Here is a 26,448-nt window from a genome sequence, read left to right as displayed (position 1 = left end):
TCCTTTGAACACTGAGGTGGAAAAAGGCCAGGAACTTGAACTACATGGTCTGATCCTTTGTTTCTGTGACTGCATACAAGGGGTTGCTTTTTGATTAACCTTTAAAGCAGGTAGGTTTAAACAGGTCAGGCTAAATGCTGGTTTTGTGCTTCTAATACAGCAGTTACTTCATATTTGAGATGATGTTTAATATACATATAGAAGCTTAAGAAACCCTGCAAGTTGTGTAGTGACATCATCCAGTTTTGGATGCGTCATCCTTCTGCACTCATTTGTCTGTGTGTAACATGGAGTAAAACAAGTCTGCTTTGAAGAAAAATGCCAGCTATAAAAATTTGAGCATTGTCAGTGGCAGTGGGATCAAAACCCTGAACTGCAGCACTGCTGGGGCTTCCTGGGCTTTAGCATAAGTTCTAGCACAGAGAAACAAATACAAAAAGTATTGGTGCTCCTAAAATCAGATAGTGTATTCACAGAAAGTGAGGGTGACTCAAGGGGGTTCAAGAACAAGAGAACTGGAGATTCTGTGAAAAAGTCATGCAGTAAAGAAACAATTTTTTAAATTTTTTTTTTTTGTGAAAGTATAATGTCTTGCAAGAAAGCTGGATATGTTAGTGAGTCCATGGGAAGGGGCTCCCTGGCTGCTCTGGTACAGGCACTTAAACTTTATAGGAACCAAACTTGGAAGCCTGGGAAAAGACCTGCCTCCGACCTGTTGGTTTTTACATATTCTCTCCATCTGCTCCCAAACCATTTATATTTCCTCTTCTTTTCTACTGTCTTTGGGAAGAAGGAAGGATGGAGGAAAGGGAAGATAGAAGCAGAACTCAAAAAATTTCCCCTTGAGAAAAATATACCTGGGAAAATTCTGTTTATCTTCATAAGTTACTGGTTACCCACTTCACTTGTTAGCCATCACTGGATGCCACTCCTGCATTTGTGCTTCCTGCACTATCTGAGTTGATAACACAATGTTGATTTAATCCTCTGTTATTTATTGTAAATTAATGTGATACACACACACAAAAAAAAAAAAAAGGTGAAAAATTCCTGACACCAAAGGGTCTTTTAGCAATGATGTAAATAATGTTTTAGGTGAAAGTCTGACTCTGAAAGCTGGTACATTAAGAAGAATCTGCAATTTCAGGATGTTGGTAATAAACCGTAGCTACGTTTATAGGTATGGTAACAGTGAACTGCTTGGTTTGACTCTCTCCCATGGTGTAAGCCTTTAGTAAAAGTGCAGTGCAAACCAGATTCAAACTAGTATCAACTTTTGCTCCTCTGTGAGACATGTGCACTTTCATTTGCTTTTAGAAAAGGCAAAAATAAGAACATTGTATACATAGTGTTATTTCACAATGTCTACTTTGCAGATATTAGATGATACAATTTATTGTTAATGCTGTGCAGTGCACTATGTACTTTGAACAAAACATTTCAGTCTTTTATAGGCCAGCATGCCCCTACCAGCAGGTGTGCAGTTCCTTAGGTAAGCTAATCTGTTCTTAATTATAGTCACTCCCACTACAGTTTAACATCTTGTTTTGTAACATACATAGTTTTTTTTTTTTTTTTTTTGGAAAACAGGAGGAATTGTTCTAAGGCTCCTTAAAGGCAGCTAAGACTTTGCTAGGACACAGTGTTCAACTGAAAAAGTTGTGGGTGGAGGGAAGGAATTGCTGTACTTAGTGAAGCAACTCAATAACTGAAAATTTGTGATTTTAATTTCAAAGTAATTTACAATGTAGATATGCTTGCAGAAATACCGCTGTTGTTTTTTGATAGAATGCACACATGCCTAATGTCTTAATTAGATAGGGGACATGGTCTGCATTCTCTTAGAAGATTGTTTAGGTATTTGCATTTGGGTTTTTTAATAATAATTTAATTTTATTAAATTTGAAAGCAAGTGTGTAGAAGAAACATTGAACTTATTTTTTGCTTTAATCAAAGGGAAATGCTGCTTTCACAGGTTATGCTTTAGCTTAATTCCACTTCAAGCATTATGTTTTTACTGAGGGGGGAAAAAAGGGATGTGATTTCTGAACCTGGATCCACAGACCATTGGATAAGACATGCTCCAGCTGACTTTAGGGAGACAGCATCTGCCTAGCACCAGTGCTTACGCTGTTACTTTCTATTGTCGTTTTCCTCTGTTCATTCTGCCAAGAAGGTGGAGTTTGTGTCAGAAAAAAAGAGGTGGGGAAAAGGCCACTGAGAAATTGAGTCCATTCACTGTCTGGAGCATCACATTTCACAATAATTACCTGGGGATGCAGGCTGTTTCCACTTACAGTTTTATTTATGTGTAAGGTTACATGAGTTTCGCCTCATACTGTGCTGCTGCTTTCCATGAGTATCAGGACCTTGATGGCCCTCTTGACTGAGGCAGCACTGGAACACACATTGTCACGCTCCTAATTCTTATCAACCCAAGAGAGGTAAGAGGTGACAAGCTTAGCAGTTGAACTGGATGATCTCAGGTCTTTTCCAACCTTAATGACTCCATGTTTCTACTCTCATGCAAGTCACCTTAGTGTAGGTATGCTCCCTTGGGACAGGGGGACAAAGGCACAGCAACTGGACCAGAGCCACTACATCCCACCCCTCTGCATGGTTGGGCCTTGCAGGCAGGACAGCAGACACTTGTTAAGAAGAGGGACTTGGGGTGTCCTCAGGGCTCACTGCATTGCCAAGCTGAGATCTACATGAAAATAGGCACAAGCTGGTGTTTTTTTTTTTTTTTTTTCCTTTTTTTTCTTTTTTTTTGTGGGAGGTCCAGACCAGTCATCATAATTTTCAAATACTGCTCTGGTTCTAGAACTGTATACAGAAGCAGATTGCAGCTGTAAAACATTGCTGGATAAAGAATAAAGCATTAACAAGCTGAAATTTATTTATAGAGTAAAACTACTGGCTTCAGTTTGGCCTGGTTTCCAGACAGATACACTGTGGTCATTTGTAGTGAAAAAGCTTTACTAATTACACTCAGTTTCTATAAAAATAACTTAAAATCCAATCATAACAATGGAAGTGTCTCAGGTTTTGCTATCTGACTGCTTATACTTAAGCACAGTTGGTTTTTTTCTTTCTGCTCTGAGCAGTAGCACTGTCAAAGCACAGATGTCCCAGTGGGGACACCTTGGAAGACACAGCCCCACGGTCAGAGGGGATTCAGCCAGGCTATCTGGCTGTGTTCTGCCACCCTCATCTTGGCCTTTTTATCTTTTTTTTTCTCATCTGTTGTATTGTTTATGGCTAGACAGGAGATACCTAAGAAACTGTAAAGCTTCCATGAATGGCAATACAAATTACATAAAACCACTGCAGTGACATTTATTAGAAGATAGAAAAACAGTTACTACACCTTTTCCACACACGTAGCTTCCTTGCAGTCATGATGTGCCTCTGGATTCTTGCAGCTGCATTTCAGGACAGTACCATAAACCCCAGAGCTTAGCAGTCATGAGGCAATTTTTCTTCTCACTTGCATCTAGATACCTTCCCCATCTTAAAATTCAGCTTCCTTACAGCTCACCATATCCTCCTGAAAATATGCTAAGTACTCAAGCTAATGCAACAAAATAGTATGCTACAAATGTTACACACAAGTCAAGTCCTTTAAAGAGGTCTTGAACTAAGCTGTTTATGTGTTTCTTTGTCTTCAAAGTTTTGCAACATACTGTAGCTTTTATAATTTCTTCTAATATTCATGTTTACCTACCATGCATCTCTCTCGCAAATACTCTTCAATATTGATGCTGGCTTCAGGGTTGAAGGCTAGACACTTTCACTGAGGTGGTATCAATGAAAATTTAGTTCCTGCTTTGGTGTTCTGCTGTAAACCAGTATTTGTGGCTTCTTGAAAATGCTTCTGACCTTTTACCATTCAAGGACTTCTAGCAAGAGTCTGAAGGTTTTGACAGGATCTCCTGCAGTTTTACTATTTGGGGTTTTTTATTCAGTATTTGGTAACATTTAAAGTCTGTGTTTCTACAACTCTGCCTACAGAACACCCACTGACACTCTGAACTTAAAACAAGCTGATGAGGAATGCGCATCATGTCAGGTCTTCCGTGAGTGTGCAAGGGCTTTATACAGGTAAGAAAGAGGATGAAATAACAACATGCAGCATTTCTACATGCTCATGCCAGTACTTCTGAGGCCAGTTTTACTCAGTACATTATGAATACCAAGCTAGACATAAATAAAACATGTCTTGTGCTTAAACAAAATATATAACTTTCCAAAGAGATAAAAGCTGTTCTGTGATCACCAGCTACTAATTAAAAATGCATTGGGTCAGCAGGAAATGTTTGAATACAATTTTATTTATTGATTGTGAATGTCTCCACACAAAAACAGAACCAATCCTATCTCACCTCACCTCCCTAAACTATCGTGTCCATCATAATCTACAATGCTGTATGAAGCATTGCTTTTCTTCTTTTGGTGGGTGTGCATTTAGCAATCTTGGTATGGCCATGCTGAAGTTAAAAGCTGTACAAGTGCTTTCTCCTTCTCTTTGCTTTTATCTGATAATGTGGATTGCTGATCGAGTCAGGGTCTTGTTCAGGAAGTAGTTTGCATGGGGACCACTGGGCTGCAGTTGCAAGCAACAGTAACAGAAAGGCTGCTATTGCAGAATTATCTTTTTAAGTATTTGGAGCAAACTCAAAGCAGCGTGGAGAGGGGATGCGCCTCTTACTGGGTTTTAGTTATTGCTGACGGGAGCATTCTGTTCCCAGCCCTGCGGTTTAAACTTTTTGATGTTACTGTGGATCTTTTGGTTGAACTGGTCATTCAAACGCATGTCATAATTCTTTCTTTATTTCCACATCGTTTTCTTACTAAAACAAACATAAGCAGGGGAAAACACTGATTTTACTAAGAACTCTAATTACTAAGGTCTGCGCATACTGGCCTTGGGTATTTCCAATGGCGCAATTCTGGAGTCAGGCATTTCACTTTCCTTTTCCGATTACCTTTACATCACGCTAAGTGCTGTCAGTTCAGTGCTTTCCCCGGGGACAGGCACACGCCGCTGCCCACCAGCCCCTTCCCCGAGCCCAGGGTGAGCGGGCAGCGAATACAAGTCCAAACGCGAGCCCAAAACCACCTCCGCGGCCGGGCGGGATGGGATGGGGCGGGATGGGATGGGATGGGCCGGGCCGGGCCGGGCCGGGCCGGGCCGGGCCGGGCCGGGCCGGGTGGCCGAGCGGACTCGCCCCCGCCGCAGCCCCTCGCTGCAGCTCGCCCCGTGGGCCGGGTTATGTAAGCGGTTCGGCCCCGAGCAGCAGCCGCCGCATCTGCGGCGCTCCCGCCCCTGTCCCCGCCCCGCTGCCAGCGCCGGAGAGGCAGGAGGCGGCGGCGGCGGCAGCGCAATAGAGCAAGTTTTGTCTCGGGCGAGGGGGCGGTGAGGTCCCACCGCGCTCGGCAGCGCCGGCAGCATGGCCGCGGCGCCCCTGGGGCGGGCAGCAGCCCCCGCCGCGGCAGCAGCGCCCCGCTGAGCTCTCCGGGCAGCGGCAGCGGGAGCGGCCGCCTCCGCCGCCCTTCCGGGCCGCCAGCCCGCCCGCCGGAGAGCGGCGGTCCCCCGGCCCGGCCCGGCCCGGCCCGGCGCGGCACCATGTGGGGCGGGCTGCACCCCCAGCCCGGCTTGCGCGGCTACAAGGCGGGTAAGGAGCGCTAAGGAAGGAAGGGGCTAGGGCGGAGGGGGGAGGCACAGGGGCCCGCGCCGCTTCCCATCCCCTCCCCCGGCTCGGCTCCCTCCCGGGTCCCCGCGGGAACGCCGGAGGAAGCGGCTCTGTCCCCACCGCGCGCGGGAGGCGAGCGGCCCTTCCCCGCGCCCGGCGCCCGGAGGGGGACGTGGCGCCCCGAGGGGGCGCGGGGGCCGGCCCGGTGCCGCTGGCGCCGAATCGGCCCCAGCCGGGGGCTCAGCGTTTCCTTCGCTGGACCTTGAAGCGGATGACAAAAGCTGAGCTTAACCTACATAATCCGTTTCCATGTTTTGAGCTTTCTCTTCCATCCCCGATTTATGTTAGTACACCCTTAAGCAGAGTCTGGAAGCGTGCTGTTCTTGGTGCTTTTTCGTTGTGAATTTAGACCGGAAAAAATGGGTCGAGTCCTGGTTTTTTGGTGGTTTTTTTTTTTTTTTTTCCCTTTTTTTTTTCTCCACCACTTTTTCTGTCTCTGGATTAATTAGAGCCTAGCTCCTGCAGGCTGGCAGGGATGCGTTGAAATGTTAATGCATGGAGTTAGATGGTTCCAGGGGAAACACCTCTGTGCAAGCGATGGGCTGACGTCCCCGTCACGGCTGTCAAACTGGCAGAGCAAACCCGGCGAATTGGCTGCAAAGCCGTGTGAGTGTTGCTTTTGGGCAGGTAAGGCAAAGTACCGGCTCCGTAGGATGCAATGCCTTTTTTAGGATTTGAAAATACTACCGACTGTATCACCTGTCTTACTCTGGCAGGGCTTCTGCAAATATTTTGTCATGTTTTGATTTATTGAAGCAATTGATCACAAGTGGAGGTCTGTGGTTTGGCTATGCCGTTGCAAGTGCAAAGTGGTGCTGTTGGAGTAATTTCTCTCTAGAAATTTGGATTTATATTTTAATTTTGAGCTCACAAAAGATGACTGTATAATGTGTATACAGTTAGCTGACATATTTAAATGGTGAGATTGTTTTGCTTACGACTGACAGGGTTTTTCTTGCAAATACAAGAGCTGCTAAGACATTCTCAGCAGCTGCCTGAATCTCTACAAGTAGGCTAATGTTCATCCGTATAAGGTGAAAGAAGGCATTGTTTTTTTTTTTCTGTACTGTGATTAAGTTATGAATTTCTATTTATAATATGTTTGCCTTGTTGAAGCATTTAAAAATTATTTAGTGCTTCCTGCAGAAGAATGGAGTTACATTAGCTTTGTACTACAGCTTGCAAAGATAGTGGGTATTCTGAACAATAGGTGTGGAGTTTTCAGTTAATGTGATGGAAACTGCAGGAATTTAGTGTGTTTCAGTTCTTGATTATTTGTGTTTGGGACAGGAATATTAAAAGGTTATATCATCACCATATAATCTGATACTAACTTCAGACCATTACAAAGGTTGTTGGTGTTAATTTTTCACTTGTTTCTGAAAACTTTTAGACTGTGATATTTGATACATTGTTTTCCCTTTTGTTTGGGGTCGAATAAAGTGTTTTAGTATTGCTTTGAATTTATCAGCAATTCTAGTGAATTATTGGATTAATGTTTTGCTTTGTTTGTTCGTCAGAATTGTCTGTAAGACTCGAGAACAAACTATGTGTATTGCTTCTAGTTCCTCCCCCATCCGTTCTTTTCTTTTGAACTTGTATTAACCCTGAGTGTTTAAATATATGTCTCTGTAACCAGTAGAAATGTAAGGTATCAAAATTGGTAGAAAAAAAGATCTAATTTGAGATAAGATAAACTAACAGAAAGTGGTGGTTAATTAGAAGGCAAGTAGGTGGAGGTTTAACCTTGAGGGATGATGTGTGCATTATGACTTCCAACTAGGGAGTGCCCTCCTTCATCTGTCCTACTGGGAAACAGTTGAGAAGCTGTTTTGTGTGTTTTGTAATCTGTCTGAAGATGTGCAAGTTAATTAGCTCCATGCAGGTGTTTTTACTAAAAGAATGACAGCTGTTAAGATCCTGTGCTAATGTTACTGCCATGTTAGGTTTTTTTTTTGTTTTTTTTGGTTTTTTTTTTGTAAGGAAGCTGTTCATGGGAAAAGTATTTTGTAGCAGAACACTAGTGTCCTACTAGGAAGCAGGAATTTAGGCACTTGCTTCTTAAGCTGAAGGAACCTTTCTTCTGCCAAGATGTGTTTAATACTTCAGTGGCAGCTACTTGACGTAGAGTCCAGTTGGTATGGGAGTTAATGACTTGATAATTCCTGGTAAACCATATTTTTATACTGAAAAGCCTTCTGTTTTGCTAGTTGTACTTTAGTTATCTATGCATATGGGTATTTAAAAGTCTTACTTTTGAAAATCACTGAAAATCATACAATTCCCTTACAAAGCTAGGTGCTTACTGAGCTATTCTATTTACACAGGGGAATTACAAGTTTTTTAGTAATAGATGCAAATTTATTCTGGTTATCTTAAAATATAACAGGCAAGGACACTTCTGGAGCATATTTAATTTGTGACCTTCAGTTTTCTTCTTTCTTCTCATTTCTACATGGTACTTGCTTTTTGGTTCAATCGGAGTGCCGTCTCTGAAAAAAAAAATTGCTATCTTGTTTGAATCCCACTAAGATTTTTTTTTAGATAGATGCTTCTTGTATAATCAGTGAGTTTAATGACAAAATTTGCTGCTCATGCAAAATAATTTCAGCTCCTTGCAGTCTCAGTGCCTGTCCAGAAAAATTAAATTGCTGAAAAATTAAATTTGAAATGTATATATTTGACTTAAGTCTTTCAGTCTTCTTGTACACATGACTATTTATGAAACCCTTGCAGCATAGTTTGTATCTCTGTAAAGACAGCAATTACTCATGTGCTGTAGGAATTTAACTGCAGTGAAGGGCATACAGCATTTTAATCCCTTTGCTTATTTATCTAGACAAGCCTTTGAAATGCACACTTGGTTAATAACTTTCAAGACTATTCAAGTGCTCATCTAGATGTGGTTGGGCCATGTGTGTCCAACAGATGCCTGTGGAAAGTGAAAGAAGCACTCTTTGAAATGAAGTAACACATATTTATTACTTTTAGTAAAGTGTGCCACCTCTAGTCAAGCTTCTTTCCATTGTCCCTTATTGCCTGTTGGTAATATTGGACATCAGAAGGATTTTATTAACACTCCCTAAAAATAGAGCTAATGACACTCTTTTTCATCCTTTGAGGTGGAGGAAGATATAAGTCCAGTGGTTTTGTTTTTGTAAAAAGTTTTCTTGCTCTGCTATTGAAGATGTGCAGCCAGGGATGGTACAGCTTTGGAAGTATCTTAAAAAGGCAGGTTTATCTTTACAGGCTAGGCAAGGCAATAAATGGTGAGTTAGTCCAAGCACAGATTTCAAATTGGTTACCAGTTATAAGTGTATAAATGTGTTCGTGTGTGGTGCAATATAAAGCTTTTACTTAAAAATGTAATGTTCCAGATGCAAGACTTGCTGCTAGAATGGTCTCTGCTGTCTTTCACAGATCACTATGGGGTGAAATGACATTCTGTGTTTGAGTGATGGTGAACAGGAGCTACTTACTTCCCTTCAAAAACAACGCCTTTATTTTTTCCTCCCTCCAGGCAACTTACCTTTATGGATTTAGCATCCACTCTTAATGTGTGCAGAACACTTTACTGCTTGGCAAGAATGATGGATGTAAGGGTGTATTATTGTGTTGGGTTTGGAGCTTAGCAGTTTGGAGGTTAGCAGTTATTCTCCTGTATGTTACACATCAACTATCTTGTGGTTGCAGTAATTCTTTGCTTTTAAATTTTTAATTAAAGGAAGTAGTTACTACTTTAATCATTTTGGGAAGAATGCATTTGTTTTAAGGAGTTTTACAGAATAAATATGTAGTAAAAAGTAGCCTAAGCCATCCTGTCTGCCCTAGTGGGAGGTGGGAAATAGGAAAATAGCACCTATAGATTCTTCAAATAATGTCTACAATTTATGTCAATCAAATATTGATTCTTAAAGTGCAAAAATATTTATGCTGAGATTTTAGTCAGACACTTAATACCTGTTAAAGAACCCATGTATTTCAAAATATGATGCATGGTGGTAAGAATAGCTGAAGGCCTCCTAAATTTCATGACTTGAGGTTGTAGCCAGAGGTAATAATCTACCGTTGTTAAAAGCAAAGCTTGTTTGTTGTAGACTAGTTAGTTAAGGAGACTAGTTAGTTATTCTTGTTCAATATCAACCGCTCTGTCTTCTGTACTCTTTGGATGCTTGTTTTTAACATGCAACTTGCCTGTGGTTTAATAGTTAGAGAGTTAAACTAATTTCCTGTGCTGATGGTTCTTTGGCTGAAAAAGTGCTGACTTGCTTGTAGTTGTCGGTAATCTCTTGGGTGGCCAAATGTGTCTTAGAATTGTACACTGACAATGAAACAGTCTTATTGTGGTTGTGATTAGCCTTAAAACACGTTCAGGCGTATTCACTGTGATTCAAAAAGTGGCTTTCTTACTGGCTTTTGCCATGGACTAGCCTTGGCTCACTACTCGGCTGCTTGCTGCTCCCAATCCTCAGTGAGATGGGAGAGAAAATAGGATGGAAAAGCTCGTGTTGAGATGAAGACAGAGAGACTGCTTGCCAGCCACTGTCACTGGCAGAACAGACTTGGCTGTGGTGTCAGTCCATGTCGACTTCTCTTTGCACTCCTTCCTCGTGCTGTTGCCCTGCTCCATCCTGGTCTCTCTAGGGCCTTGCAGGGGACGTCTGCTCAGAGCTCCTGCTCCTCCTGCTTTTGCCTCTGGGTTCGCAGGGCTGTTCCTCACACTCTTGTTCTCCCTCACTCATTGCTCATGGGGATTGTTGCTCTTTCTGAATAAATGCTTTCCCTGAGGCACTGCCATCATGGCATTGGGGCTCAGCTGGACCCTGCTGTGGCTGCATTGGAGCTGTCTGGAACCAGCTGTGTCCATTGCCTGGCAGCCCCAGACACTCCTCACGCAGGTCTCCCTGCACCCCACTCAGCATCTGGGCAGCTGTACTCCATAAAACTTCTTCAGGAGGAAGCCATTATATTTTGATATTTCTTTTCTGTAATAATACTAAATAGTGTCCTGAAGTTTATTCCTGCCAGCACTGAGGGAAGGTGTACTGAAGTATAATAAATTCTGGCTCCTGCCATGTAGGAGCCTACATGAAGTTTCCTGCTGTCTTGGGCAAGTCGAGGAGGCACTAAATGTGGGACACTGCAGGTCAGCTGCAGAGACCTAGAGGTGGATGGCTGAAGAAGAGGAGGAGAACTTGCAGCAGGGAATAACTCATGTAAATATGCTCACAAGTGTGTTATTCCTGACACATCATCCCTCATATTCCCAGAAACTGCTGAGCCCTGTGGAATTGCCCCTGAGGATGCTAGCTTTCCCTGGGCACTGGGCTCCACAGCATCTGGCTGGGTTGCCAGCGTGCGAACATCCTATTGATTGCACAGCCACGCTCAAGTGACCTATTTCTCTGCAGCCGGCTGTGCCGTAAATGACACTGCATCTTTCTGTTCCTCATTCCCCAGGGAGCTCTGCTGCGTTTTGAGATTCTAAAGACCCATCTGTAAAAGGAGTCAGTAACACAAAGAAAAGAAATTTCTTTGAGAAAATTTTGAGATGTTTTGAGAATTTTAAATTCTTTTTCTTTAAAGATGTAGTAGTCTCTGAAATATGGGAAGATATGTCAGGTAAACTCTTTTTGCCTGAAGCAGTGTATGCAGGTGGATTGCAGGGCATGATTTCATTTTGCAGCTAAAATAGTGGGTAGGTGCTTCCACCTTTCTGTGTACCTCCACTCATATGCCTCCCATGTACCCACTCTAGCACTTGCTCAACCTTACAGCAAGCTAATTTGGGAAACTGGACCAGGAAAATACTGAAGTTAAATACTGAATGAAGGATTTACAGTTGCCTGGTGTCAGGCACCTGATAGGAATCTGTCTGTTTCACTGCAGGAACCATCTATCCTGTTGTCTGGCAGGTGTGGGTTATTTAGAGTCAAATAGACTAGCTCTTCAATTAGCTGGTGGACAGTGGAAAAATCTCCCAGCACAGTCTTGGTTTGCTGCTGCAGATGACATCAGGAAGTATATAGTTAATCCCCAGACTTACCAGGAAGGTCAAGGAAGGTTAAGTGAGGATCAGGAAAAAGTGACATTAATTCCATTGGACAGTGTAACTTCCACCAATTAGTGGACTCACAGGTTTAAGCAAGTCCAGAATAATGGATAATGACTGAAGAGGTGCTAGGAGAGTCTCTCAGTCTGGCTAAGGAAGGGCAGTGCAAATAGTGTCAGGTAAAGGTCTTAACTGCCTCTTCATTTCTTAAAATACCTGAAATAGACCTAGCAATTAAAAAGGAAAAAGATGCTTTCAGCTTTCTGATACGTTAGAGACCAGTGGTGTGGTATTCAGACGAGAAACATTCTTGGATGATCCTGGAGTCAGATCTGAGCTTCCTTATAAGGTATCCTTATGTTTTTAATGTTTGCTTTACTCCTTTCCTAGCATAGTTTCCAGATGGTGTGGAAAGCTGCAACTTTTTTGAATGTTTCAAAACAAATCAACCTTTTTTTTTCCAAGCCTGTCTTTCTTGTGAGATGGTGTCTTCTCTCCCGAATGCCTTACCTTCAGCATTTAGACCTTTTGGCAATTCTCAGTGCCTCTAGAGGTATTCTTATAGTTGAAAATTAGTGCTTTGTATAAAAGTTCAGTGGCTAACACTGATCAAAGACCTGGTGCTTCTGTGGGTAATAAGAAAACAAAGTATGAAATGTAGTGACCTAATTAAAAGCACAAAGACATTGGAAATACTATTGCTCAAAACTTCATCATTTTTGTTACTTTGCAAAACCAAAGCTAACACCTGCAGTCTTAAATCCTTTCTGTTCTCTTCATCACCTAAAATTACCAAACTGATTGAGTAAAGGCTTTTGTGTGGTTGGTAGAATTATTGTAATGCAAAGCTTTACTTCGAAAGCGATTGGAGTTGTGAAGACAGAAACACAAGAAGTGCTGGTTTTGACTGAAGGTGTCCTGAATAGAGTTGATGGTGTATTGTGTGAAGGATTTTTTTTTAACTACTACTTTTCAGTTTCCAGGATATTGTCCTTCCTTATATTGAATAGGTGTGAGGGGAAGCTATAAAGGTAAGTGTGGGGAGAAGTTGTGCTCTGTGATATGGGCACTGGAAGTTTGTAAGGAAAATCTCCTCATGTCTTACATGAAGACAGAATTTCATCCTTTCCACTGAAATGTAAAAATGTGGGAACTCCCTTACATAGTTGTATTATTGTGTGCATACTTCTGTTAGCATGCACTAAACCTATAGCTGGAGGCTCAGTAGGTCCTGTTGTGTTTGTAATGCACATTAGACCTATTTAACAGTGTTAAGATTTTTTCCTTCATTTTTCATACTTGAGCAAAATATTTGAGTGAATTTTTTTTTGGGGGGAGTCTCTGTCTTCTCCATTTATTTTAGTGTCAAGGATATCTTTAGAACTGATATTTGACTACAAAGGGGAGAGAAATTATGCACTTTTCTACAGATTGTTAGACTCTTATTTGTTCCACTTTGCAAAGTGTGGGAGCTACTTAAAATAATTTAGTATTTTTTGACTCATTTTAGCAGTTAGGATTACTTCACTTTTCCCCATGCACAGAGGAGATTGAATTAAGCCTTTAAACACAGAGATAGAGGACAAAGGTAATTCTATAAGAAAAATGTTAGCATGACAAACAGCTTGGAGAACAACTTACCTGGTTTTGAATACCAGTAAAGCTAAACTGTAAGAAGGGGTGAAGCAGATGATAACCTATGAGCATTACTTTTTTTTTTTTTTTTTTTTTTTTTTTTTGATAGGAGGATTCAGCTGATCAACTACAAGTGCACAGCTTTTTTAACATACCCTGGGAACTGACTGCATGTCCTGAGGGCTTGCTGTTTAAAGTTTATATTAACTTTAATTATAACTTAATGTGTTTATTTTCTTAGGTGTTCCCCTCTTCAGTTGATAAACTTCCCAAGTTTAAAAGGAAGCCTTCTCCTCTGTAGTTGCTATATGGACGTGAATAGAAACTAGGAATATAATTTTGTGTTTCCATGGGGTGAATAGTGCATTGAGTCCAAAAACAAAGAGGCAAGCCAGCATAGCAGGCATGAGGTAATAGTTGTAGTCTGTGTGCCAAACATGAAATAAGAAACATCTGCAGTTAGTATTTTGAAGTTCTGTTTTATGCAAATGTTCTATCTGGAAACAGAAAACTCACAGGAGTGCCATCAACAATTGGATTGAGTTTTGCTTCTGTCAGTGATGAAATGAGAGCAAACCTCTTTCTTTCCTGTCAAGGTTGGAATATAATCATTAGTTTGATGCTAAATAACTACAGCTAAATGCTGTCTGTGTATGAATTAAAGTGTGTTATGAATTTGTGTTTGGTTTACATACTTTCTAGAGTAGAAGTCAGGGAAGGCAAAGCCCAGTATTACATACTTGTGTCAGTTTAAGGATTTTGCCACCTTTTTAGTTAACAGTTGAACATGGGGTGTTCCCCACAAGTCTCTGCTAGCTGAACAGATTTTGTCCTCCTCAGTGAAGGCAGCCAGAGATTTATGCGTATCTTGCTCCAGTTTAGAATCTGCCTCAATGTGCATTTTGGCAATAGGATAAGCCTGGTTGCTGCTGGGCATCAGACCTCTATGTTCCCACTCTCTCCCTGGCATTGCTTCTTGTCTGATCTCTGGCTGAGCAAGCTTATAAAGTCAAATTAGCAGATAACCTTTTCTGTGAGTGAGGACAGTTTGTTCCTGAACCACTTGCTGTAGGCTCTGGAGTGGCAGGACTTATGCTGGGGAAGCAGGATGAGTGTGTGTCTGGGCAGCGTGAGCAGCCTTTGCGTAGCAGCTGACCAGTAGGTCCAGTTAGCTCTGATGCCAAACAGTGTTCCCGCTTAGACCCATTTTAGCCAGTGGGATAAGCTGGCCAGCTGGACTCTGATGGAAAGACAGAGCTGTTCTCATCTTACTTTCTGTAGAAAGAAACCCCTCCGGTGAGGGATTATAGAGAGTGTGCTACCGGATTGTGCCTTTAAACTGCCATGGCAAGATTCTCAGAAGCTCATCTGTCCAATTGATTTATTTATTATTTTTCGTTGCCAGTATTACCTTAAGTATGCAATTTAAAGGAGCCCTTCATGGGATACCATAAGACTTGTTGTTGTACAGTCCTGTGCATGTTTTTAAAGTCATAAAAATCAGACCTTGTGACGGCTCACTTTGAAATACTGTTTTGTCTAGAAGACAAATGTTTTATAGTTGTAATTATCTGTGATGAGAGATTGTACATTTAACCACTTCTGTGGGGAAAAAAATCAAAGCTGTTTAACATTTATTAAGGAATTTGAGAGGCAAAATTAGTGACATAATCTACTTAAAATTTAGCTCTCAGGAGAGAGCTAAACTGAAGCACAAGTTTAAGTTCCTTAAAATATGACCATAGCCTTTTTTTTGTAAAGGCAGTTTTGATACTGCCAGTCAGATGTACTTTGAGGATTGTATTTTGAGTATTTTCTTTTTAAGGTTTCTTTCTTCTACTTTATTTTTTCCTCTAATATTTAATGTTTTTCTCTCTGTCTAGTAGGTGAATTTTTTCCACATTAGTAATACGGAGGACAGGTATAAGCCTTTGTATACCAGGTACTGTTATCAGCCTTTATAAGTAAAAATGTAGATAAAAAGGTCTCTCTCAATATTCTTCTGTTTAAACTCTCACATTCCTATTTTTCTTCCCCTGTTTCCCTCTATATCTGTACATTTTTATCTTTCTTCATGCTTAGAATTGTTCTAATCTGTTTGTAACTGGAAAGCTATGAGAACTTAGTTAAATAACTTGCAGGCTCTGTAAAGAAAGCACACTAATAAAGGATATGAGTCCTTAGGATGAATCATACTTCAGCTATCTGACACTGTAAAGTACTTTTGAGAAACTGAAATGTAAAAATTAAATAGTTCAGGCTGTCATTTCATCCCACTTTAACCTGCTTCTTAATGCACTTTGATTAAACTGCATCATCCACCTACTCTCAGCTGCATTCGTGTGAGAGGAGGGACTGGGACCTTCTGGTATCTTAGTTCATGGCCAGCTGGTAGAGCTGTGAGTTTCTGCCACCTCCAGAGCATTTGTAAAAAAAAGGATCCTGAAACTGTCATCTGGCCACCTTCCCTGAAAGCATTACAAACCTCGATTTCCAATGTTCTCCTCACCCTGGAAGAGAAAAGCCTGCATTGAATACCTGGAACTTGTTTTGGACATTTATATTAATAAAACTTGCAATTTGTTATGCAAAAGGACCATGGAGATGAAGTGCATCTAGGAAGTATGTATCTAGGAGGTTAGGGTTGGGATGCCATTTTTTAAACACTATTTTTGAAAGAATTTATTAAGTAGTTACTTACCAAAGTAATTTTTTTTGGCCTGTGTCTGGAAGGAGCACTGACATGCCAGAATCTTTTTATTTTGTCAGAATATCAGATTGAATGCCTGCACCTTATAATTCGTGTCACCTTAGACTGAAGGAGGCTGCTGTTGCACCATTCTGTTGCTAACTCTCAGCTTTTTAAAAAGCCCTATATAAATGTGTTAAAGTATGACATCTGCTCTTGTGTCTACTTTTGGAAAGGCTTTTTAGCATTTTGGGTTCCCCTGCCTCCATCGCCTTTTCTCACTGTCTTTCCAGCAGTTAAAAAAAAAAGAATATTATCCATGAAGGCTTATTGTGCATGAAGCACACTCCAGAGTTGAGATTTTCTTTAATCTTGTGGCAGTAATGATCTTGCAGGTATGATGAGTAAACAAATATTTCCAACCAAAGTAAGTTTTTTCCTACAATACAGCAACTGTGTCTTTGAGAGGCCATTTGTGGGTTTGTTTGTAGATATTTCCTTTTGAAGGATGTGTGGTTATGCAGCCCTATGTGACAGGAGAGAGAGCAAAAGAGAGGCTATGACACCTTAAAGAACTTATTGAGAAGGGAGGTGTGTGTAGAAGATGCAACTGGAGTGAGTTCAGTAATGTCAGGGGATTATATGAGTGGATGTGGGAGAACTGGGTTGAAGGTGGGGTTTTTAAAATTTAAAATATTTTAAAAAATTTAAAATACTGTCATATGATCTTTGTGCATAATTAGCAGTGTTTTGGGTAAATGTACAGATGGTGAGGGTAAACTAATTAACTGTGGCAGTGTCTTTGGGCTGAATGCTGACTCTCTTTCCTTGAAAGGGCTTTGGGCAGACTTCACTGCCATCCTGGTGTGAAATACGATTGTACAGCCTGGTCACATCCATGATGACCAGAATGAGCTTCGCATAGTTAGTTTTGATAGTACTGTAGAGAGATCTTCTTCAGAATCCTTTGACTGTATAAATTTGCACTGGATGTCATGGGTGATTCACTTCTGGTCACAATCCATGTCAGTCATAGTGTGGAACAGAAAAATCAGTTCAGTACGTATCTGCTGTGAAATCCAGTTAAGTGTTTTCCTGTTGCTTTCCATTCAGTGTCTAGGTAAAATAATAGTATCATAGCTGTCACTTAAAATAATAATCATTACATTCAAGCATGTTTAGGAACCAAGTGTAAAGAAAGTAATATTATTATTTTGTGTATGTACATCATAGGGGATCTGTGCATGCCACTGAAATTAGGCATGGTATTGATCCAGAATTAACTGTGAGTCTTTCTGTCAGCAATAGATGACAGCATTCTGTAACACACAGAAAAAGATACATGTTTTTGTGGAGTGAAATTTCAACAACTGTTCCTTTTTAATAAATAATCTACTTCCTGCCTTTTATATACTTAGTTGTATGGGGGTCAGTTTTAAATGCCTAGGCTGGAAACAGAGGACTATGTTGGTATATTTAACTGACCAAATTTAAGGAGGCATTCAACTGTTTGTATAAACAAGGCTTTTTTGAGATTTTTTTGTGATCTTATGTGTATTTTGTCATGTTTGTTGGTGTTGGTGGAAATTGCAGCCTGGTAGGATGACACTACTTTTTTCTCATAGTGAATCCTATGAAAGGTAGATTTTTCCAACCCAGTGAAGAATGACTATAGGCAGATGCTAATATACAATTCAGCAGCACAAATATGGATTAGAACTTTTTGCTTGCTTTTTTTACCCCACTCTGTACTTTGGGCAGATGGATGCTGGCTGTTGATTGGCAGGTTTGAGATCAGAGGAGCAGGGTGAGGCAGGTGTGCTGGCTGAGCAGTGTGGGGACTCCTGTGTATCTTCCCCTTTTACACTTGGTTCTTTTAGTGTAGGCTGTTTGCTGTGTGAAAGATCATGCATTTGCAGAGAGCTGTCCAAAAAGGAAATGGGGTGCATAGCAATTGGGGATTCCTCAGGACTTGGCTCAGAAGGTGAGTTTCAAATAAAAAAAGTAATATATTAATTTTTAAATAATGTCTTGGACTAATGAGGTCTATAAGGCCCTATTTTATGGGTTACTTACTGTTCAGGCTTGATATTTGGGTTTGTTTGTACTATCTTGGTGCTTGTGTTTGGCTTTATGATTTATGATACAGCTTTTCAAAGCTGATTGAACTCACTTTCTCATGCAGACACATGCATATTTATAATGGCCTTCTTTGAAATAGAATCTCCGTTAGATCTGCAAGGTAACACAATTGTGTGGATGTGCCGTGAAACATTAAAAACTGTAGACTCCTGGATTATGTCATTAGCTATCCTTTTTAGGAAAAAAAAAAAAAGGAGTATGCTTAATGTCAGGGGACAAAGAGAAAGCATTTCTTGAAGGACACACCTGGGGCTTGGTGTGGCCCCAGGCTGTCTGTGTGTAGGTGTAAAGCTGAGAATAGATTACAGCAGGGTCTTTTGTGGTGCCTTGTCTACTTAAAGTACCTGCAGAGATCCCAATGGGAATGACTGTCTTCCCCCTCTAATATGTTAAACCCTGTTTGTTAACTGAGTCTAGTTGCACTGGGTTGTTGCATCTTTTGGGGTATATTGCAACAATATATTTGGAACGTGAGAGACTCTCAAGATGTTAAGAAAATTTTCTTAGAGTGGAGGGTGGTAAAATGCAGAAGGAACCAGAGAGGTTGTGAAATCTGTGTCCTTGGAGGTGTTCAAGACTCAGCTGGATGTAGGCCTGAGTAGTCTGATCTAATTATCTTGCCTTCAGCTGAAGGTTAGAGTACGTGACTTCTGAAAGTCCTTTCTTAAGTTACTCTCATTTGGTGGTATTTTTAGCTTTTATTCCTCAAAGTTCCGCCAGAGTGAAAAGTAGCTCTCCCTTTTGGGTGTTTGTGTGTGGATGGTTGTAGTTTCACATGCTGAGCATTTCTCTAAGAGATATGAAGCGTTTGACACTTAATGCTGTCTTAATGCTACCACTACTCCATATTAAATTATCTGGTGCATTTCTTTTAACACCTGTTTAACACCATAATAGCTGAAATGTCACCAAAGAGTTGTATAGTGGAAAATGTCATAATAAAGGGTGAATCAATCTAAATTTCTCTTCTATAAATGTATTTTAAATGTCTTCTAAATCAGAACGGTCTCTGATTTAATTAGCTTGGCATTCCATAAGTCAGTTTTACTCTTGCTGGAATAGGTAGATGCAGCTTGAGAGGGATGAAGTGGAATTCTTCCTGAAAGTAGCCCTGTTCAGAGGGAGGTGTGGTAAAATTACTATTCCCAAAGCAGCAAGAATATTAGTAAAAAATGTGCTGGATGGTAAGAGAAGAAGAAATGTCCCAGTTTCCTACTAGCGGTATGCAAAACTGTCACACTTGAGTACATTAGATGATGACACAGAGAGGGTGATATGAAGGATGACACCTGGAGTGGTATTCCATTGGAATGTTGGCCGGGACCCCTTTACAGGGTGTGACTGGTGAGTCATGGGCAGGTGTGTTCATGTCTGGCTCCTCTGGTCTTCCCCCTCACCCTTGGACTTGAAAGATACTCACTGGAATAGTTAAAGAAACTTCTGGAGAGGCAAAACTAAGTTTAAGGAAGAGAAGAAAATATATTGCACAAGATATGGCTGAAGTAGAATGAAGGGGAAGGAGAATTGGGTGATTTTGAATTAGGGGGAGAAAAGGTAGGCAAATGTGCTAAAGGGAAGAAGAGGCAGTAATCTCAACGGAGAATGAAATTGAGGCAAATGAGATGGATGGGCATATTTAAGGCCTTCAACAACCTACCTGCAAAAAAGACTGTTTTAGATGTCATGTTACAGTTCAATAGCACATGCCATAAGGAACTTAGTGTGTAAGTATTTACTGTGCTCCTCAATTTTCAAGTGCCTTGGCAAGCAGCTGTCACCACTCTGGCTACTAGGTCTAGTGATTTGGCTGCTTTAGGATCCCTGTATGTATTCATGTGTGGAGGGGTGGGGTTATATATGTACCCACATATTTAATTTTTGCATTGTTTTTTGAACTATTTAATTTACTGGAAAACAAGCACAGCTGGAAATAGCAGATGTCCTTGCAGAGGCAAATTGCTCTTATGACTTCAGATGGACACTGTTGAAAGTGTTTAAATGATCTAAAAATAATTTCATATAGCATAAGAGACATTATATGTGAGCTGATACTTCTTCATGAATCATTTCCTGCTGAAAGTGCTATACAAAGCTAAGTGCTAGAGGGGGTGTATGTATGTGATTATGTATAAATGAAGAGCAGCTCTGCTTTTTTCCGTGGTTCTTTATGTGCCTGTGCTGTTTCAGAGTATGAATGTGGTGATCAGTATTCTGCTTTTAAACAATGCTCAGATTTAGATACTGGCTATTGGAAATTGTAATGGTCTTCTGGGATTGTACTCTGATAAATTTTCCCTTGAGGTTGGCTGTGAGAATATGTGGCCTACTTTAAAAACTCCTTGAACAGAGGAACTAGTTGCTGCTCTGAATTGTGTTTTAAGATGTAATATTTTAACATCATTTAAATTAAAAAAAAAAATCCAAAATGCAACAAATCACTAGATGGATACATGTCTCACAAAGGCAGCTTGTGTGCAGCTACATAAGGAATTACTTTAGATATAGTTTTGACAATTTCATTGCTTGCTTTATCACCTAGGTCATGTGGTTTATGCACAGTATAAAGGGACTGTATCTCCATGGCCATATCTTCCACTGTCTTAAAATTGCTTTGTATTTAAAGGCTTGCAAAGCAAAATTCTGCTGTGAATTGAGAGTCAGTTCTAGGATAGGAATCATATGATAAGTGTCTTGTTAAAGAGTGCAAGAAAAGTTTAAAATAGTAAAAATACATGTGTTGGAATTTTGGGGAAACTTTCATCTAGCAAAAGGATTTTACTTAACAAAAGCCCCAAAAACTTCCAAGACACATACACAGTCTGGCTCAAGTTTTGTCTATGAAAATAAGATTCAGTTTTCATCTTGACAGGTGTTTTGATGCTGACTTTTGTATTCTATCTCCAATGACAGACTTCTGGCTTTCTCTTCCATAGGCTCGGATTATTCCTCAGTGGGATGGTTACCTGGTACTGAATCCCTGTGGCAGTCCTCAACGATTTCATCAAGCAGTCAAAACAATCCTGTGAGAAGACACAGCATAGCTTCTGACAGTGGGGACACTGGGATTGGTACCTCCTGTTCTGACAGTGTGGAAGGTGAGTTGACACTGCTAAGTTTTGTATGTTTCTGAGAGAGAAACAATCCAAAGTGTTTTGTAGATGTTTTTCCCAAGCTAACCATACTTTTGCAAAGCTGCTGAGCGCATGCAGTTTTTTCCTTGCTGGAGCCAAGTAATTGTTTCGGTAAGGGTTGATTAATTTAGTTCTACATGAGTTGTGTGCATTAACTTGCGTCTCTGCCACAAAGGGAGTGCTTATGTTAGATGTTTTGATAATTACAGTTTCAAGAAGTGCCAGATTTATACAGAGGAGTGATGTCCTGTACTAGAGCACTTGATAAACAAGTGGGGAAAAAGCAGAAACTTTTGAGGGAGTTGATAAAAGGACAGTGCTTCTTGGTATTCATTGTGTGTGTCACATAGTGTGTGTCAGCAAAGAAAGTTTGCTCATCTTGCCATGAGGAAAGCATATTGTCTCTTCTCATCTCCACTTCTGGTGGGAAGGAATTCACATTTTATTGCATGGCATTTGACACATAGTTAACGATCTTTGAGAAGAATCAACAGTATCTAAAGTTTGTCAGAATGTAGCTTGGATTAAATCATGATTAGTCAAAGGTGATCTTATCAGGGAGTGGTACAGCCTCTACAGTGGCAGTGTTTCCATAACACTGTCACCCTCCCTATGCAACCTGTCACTGTAATTAAGGTGGAATGAGTGAGAACTAGACTGTAGTAAAACTTGAGGTTTCCTTCTTGCATTGACTTATTTCCCAGTAAGATTTTCAAGGCAGATAATGAATGACACCAGGACTGTGACATACTTTTCTCAAGCATCTTTCTATGCCTGATAAATTTTGCAAAACGGGTAGCTGCAGTAAGGAAGAACAGGAAGAATTAGTAGAAATGAAGTAAGGAATGCTGAATCGGTGTAAGACAGAAGGCTCTGTGGAGGGCTGAGCATTCCTGAGGAGAGGTCCAAATGCCACAGTTAAGTCTGTAAGGCCTCTTCTGCACATGAGAAAATCCTTTCCACCCTCTTTCTGTTGCATCTGTCAGCTCATAACTTGCTTTCTGCTTCCTTTCGTTTGTAAACAGTTGTTGGCTTTGGGAAAATAAAGGTTTTGCTCAGATATTCAAATTCTTGGATGTAAAACTGAAATAGTAAATGGTTATTAATGCAGAAGTTTTTTGGTATTTTTTTTCCCCAGAGATGTAGGGGGGGATAAAGCACTCTCAGTGTGTGTATTTATATATAGCTTTAATCACTCCCAGCCAAATGCTGCACAATAGTATTTTAAGATGCAGCATTTGAATTAAAACCATGCCTTCCCCTCCCCCCTTTTGAGGGCTTCCCCATTTGAGGGGTGGGATGAAGGAGAGGAAATGAAACAGCAGCTCCTCATCAGATGTTCTAGTCTGCTCTGTAGGCATGAGAATAATCTGTTCAGGGCTGGGTGGGGGGAGACTGTGCTGGCGGGGAGAGTAAAATAAAGAGGGGGAAGGTTGCAACAACAGATAGTTCATGAGGTTTGTCTTTGGCAGTGCTTTACAATGGTCAGTTCTACTGCATCCTTAATGTTACACATTTCCCACCACCTTGTTTGAAAAACTTTTAAGTAGCAGAAAAGCAAGTGTTAAAGAAAAAAATAGGAAAACCTAATGGTAAAATGAAGATTAATGGAGGAATCATATGACAGGCATGGAAATTGGTTGTATATGTATATTTTTAGTGGAAGGGGTTGTTGCCTATGATACCTATTGTCTGCGTCTCTCAAGCTGCCCCCTGCACATGTCCACGAAAAGAAAAGAGTATCATTGTCATCTGTGGAACTGTCAGGCCAGACTGGTAATTGCAGACTTGATGCTGGCCATCTGCTATCAATGTGATACTTGGGCAGAAGCTCCTGGGGCTTTTTCAGAGGGGAATTTTTTTCACAAATTGGCAGATTATTACACTTCTTAACAGTGCTCAGATAATGAATTGTAGCCTTGCTATTTCCTTTCTGTTATGCCCACTAAAAATAAAAAACTTAATTTGAGGATTAGTATTAACATCTCCTTTAATTCTGAAGGTTGCACCTGAGTTTGTTTGTACAGATATATAGTGGCTAATAAATACACTCATGCAGTGAATGGACTGCAGGTGCATTTAAAATAGATTTTTAATGGGATTTTTTCATAACATCTTAAGTGTTCTTTCAAATTAATCTTCTTACTCATACTTATTTTGGGAACATTAATTCTCTTTGAAAATGCAGGGTTAAAAAAAAAAAAGACAAGTACCTTTTGTGTTTGGCTCAAACCCGTGTGATCTGGAGGGGAGATGGGTTTTGACAAGGACAGGAGAAAGAAACCTTCAATGTTAAAATGTATTCAGTTGATTGTATACTATGTTGTGCAAAGATAGGAAAATTAGGAAGTGAAATAGGCAGTGGAACTGAAATTGCATGATGTTGATGTGCTCTGTGGGAGCTGAGGACAGAAATTTACAAACCTTAAATGTGGGGATGTTAGTTTGGGTAGATCTGACACACTTAACTCAGAGTGCTCTTAATTTAAAGATTAAAAGGCGTTTTATATCTGTTTAAACTACAGTTAATGTGTTTGGGGTTTTTTATTTGTTTTCTGTCAGTTTGTGTCCTGTTCTGGATTGACACGAGCTTTTGCACTTCATTTTTAACAATTGTTGTAATACCTGTGTATAACCATTCTTTCAGTAGCACTTACAGAAGAAATGTGAAGTTTGTATTTTAAGTGTTTTTGAGACTTTTTTAATTTGGGTTACCTAATTAGAGAATCAGGGACTTGGCAGAAATTAAATGGTCTCTAAACCCCAGCAGAGCTCGTTCCCATGTGCACATTCTGAGTTTTGCCTTTTGGAACAGGAGGGAATAAGAACTAGATATTAATGTGGTAAGATACAGGACCCATGATCCTTGCAGACCAGAACATTTTCCTTTATCAGATAAGCTTGTTGTGCTGTGGAAAGTCCCCAGTTCTTTCTCCCTTATTGTTACATGCAATTCATGATTTAATATTTCTGGTTGTGAACTAATAGTGTGAAAATTCATAGAATGTTGCTTTCCTGGAAGAAAGAGATTGCATGCAGAGAATCAGTTACTACTTTTTTAGGAGTTCATGTTATGCCAGTTTAACTTTAATAAACCCCCTTCTCTAACAACCCTCCAACAACTTCTCTGGAATGCTTGGCTGATAGAATAGGAACTTGTTTTAATGTTATGACACCCAGAGGAGTCTCTTGTCTATCATTTTGAAGGGAATATATTATCTTTTTAAGGAATTAAAAAACCCTAATGACTTCAATTGAATTATAGCATTTCTTTATATGCCAAGGAACATGGAAAACGAGAATCAAAGTTACTTGGGTTTGCTCTTTCAAGTACTCTTTCTTCCAGCAGGTCCCAAGCATGGTATTCTAGTGCTTTTTTTTTTTTTTTTTTTTTTTTTCATTAAGGAGAAAAAGAAAAGTTAATAACTATACTCAATATAGTGAAAGGCAGAACTGAATTTCAGGAGGCAAAATTTAATTATGAAGTATCTTGCGTAGGGTTTTCTTCTGCTGGTAGAGATAACGGGTTTGACAATGCGTAGGTCAAACATCTAGATTGTACTATTGGTTTGGGTATCACAAAAGTGCAGTAAAACTAAGATATTCATAACAAGGATCCTCGATCTTGACTGCTGACAGTGCTCACTGTCTACTGTGTTCTGTGATTTTGGAAGATGATGGATTTTCAGAGAAGTTCCTGATTTTAATTGAGTTGAGGTTAATCTCTATGCCCTTGGATCCTGGCAAGTACTGGCATATGTTTGGTGAAGTAGCTTGATTATTTGGAGGGTAGAAAATAATAATGTTTGAAGCATTTTTCCTTGTTTCCTTCCTTTCTGCTTGCCAAGTCTCATGTTATGAAGCGATGTCCAGCCCTCTGTGAGTCAGAGTTATTGTGTTACTTGGATATTATCTACCCTGACAATCAGAAATGTGCACTGCACTTAAGCCTGTATTAGTCTCTGGTCCTTGTAAGTGGTATTGCCATCGCTTGCTAGAATGAAGTGTCTGTATAGCTGATGGGAATATAAAGATTAATGCTCAGAATTTGGCTGTTTATTTTGGGGGGTTTTAGGATTAAAAAAAATAATAAGGGTTGTTTTAGATTCTAGTAGCCTATTCCCAGGATTTAATGAATAGGAAAAAAATTATGCTAATAATTTCCCACTAAAATAAGATGGAGAAATTGCTTCAAGCAACAGTGACATACTCATGTGAACTAGTGTACTCTGAATTTGAAACTGGCTTGAACTAAACTAAACTAGTTTCATACATGAATGTTCTGAGAGAGAAATAGCTGCTGCTTTAACTTCAAACTTTACCTTCTTTTGTGACAGTTTCTCTGTAGGAACAAGTTCTTACAGTATGCTCAGTTTTCCTCACATAAAAAGATACCAGCAGGACTTTTCTCTGACTAGTGGGAGTGTTCTGTGCAGTGAACTTGGTGCATTTTGCCTTTAGCTAACATCAGGAGTTGTTTCTGAGAAAAATTACTTCTGTTATTCTAATTGGAAATAACTCAGTGGGAATAAGTTCTCCTTACTTAGAATTTAGTGACATTCTCTTGGTTATTGTGCAAAAAGTCATTTCTCTCATATGATGTATTTTGGAGCTATGTCACTGAGTTGTACCAGAATGTTTAAATGGTGAGATTGGGGGGAAGATCAGAAGGGCAAAAAAACAAGAAAAAATTCCCAAACTTCTGAGTTGAGATAAATACAGTTTAATAATGAAAGAAAAAACGAGTGAACATTGTTATGTGAAAGCACCACTAGGAGACTGATGCCCAGCCAGTCTCTGAGCAAAAAATACTTTGGAAGAAACCTGCCCCTCAGTTTCATTGCTGAGCATGACACTATATAGTATGGAATGTCTTTGGTATTTCAGGTCAGCTGTCCCAGCTGTGTCCTCTCCCAGCCTCTTGTGCACCCCTCACTGGGGTGGCAGAGGCGGTGGTGCTGTGTAAGTGCTTCTCAGCAAAAGCAGAGACAGTGCTGTGTTACCAAAACAAGCACCATAGGGGCTGCTGTGAAGGAAATCACC

At 40.2% G+C, this 26,448-nt stretch overlaps 1 protein-coding gene across 5 annotated transcripts in view; it reads left to right on the top strand.

The window, feature by feature from the left end:
* CEP85L (centrosomal protein 85 like) overlaps nucleotides 1–26,448 on the top strand; it is a 133,426-nt gene that overhangs the window by 24,487 nt on the left and 82,491 nt on the right. For 3 of the 5 annotated variants that reach the window (XM_068184350.1, XM_068184352.1, XM_068184349.1), the window contains exon 2: nucleotides 21,208–21,369. In XM_068184350.1, the coding sequence (XP_068040451.1) occupies nucleotides 21,208–21,369 (162 nt within the window). Of the gene's footprint in view, nucleotides 1–5,272; nucleotides 5,679–6,193; nucleotides 6,384–21,207; nucleotides 21,370–26,448 lie in introns of those variants that run through there. The other 2 variants (XM_068184348.1, XM_068184347.1) reach the window with 2 other exon arrangements.

Source organism: Anomalospiza imberbis, chromosome 3 (genome assembly GCF_031753505.1).
Source record: "Anomalospiza imberbis isolate Cuckoo-Finch-1a 21T00152 chromosome 3, ASM3175350v1, whole genome shotgun sequence".
NCBI classification, from domain to species: domain Eukaryota; kingdom Metazoa; phylum Chordata; class Aves; order Passeriformes; family Viduidae; genus Anomalospiza; species Anomalospiza imberbis.
Note: the sequence above shows the minus strand (reverse complement) of the source record. Positions and strands in the feature narration are given on the sequence as shown.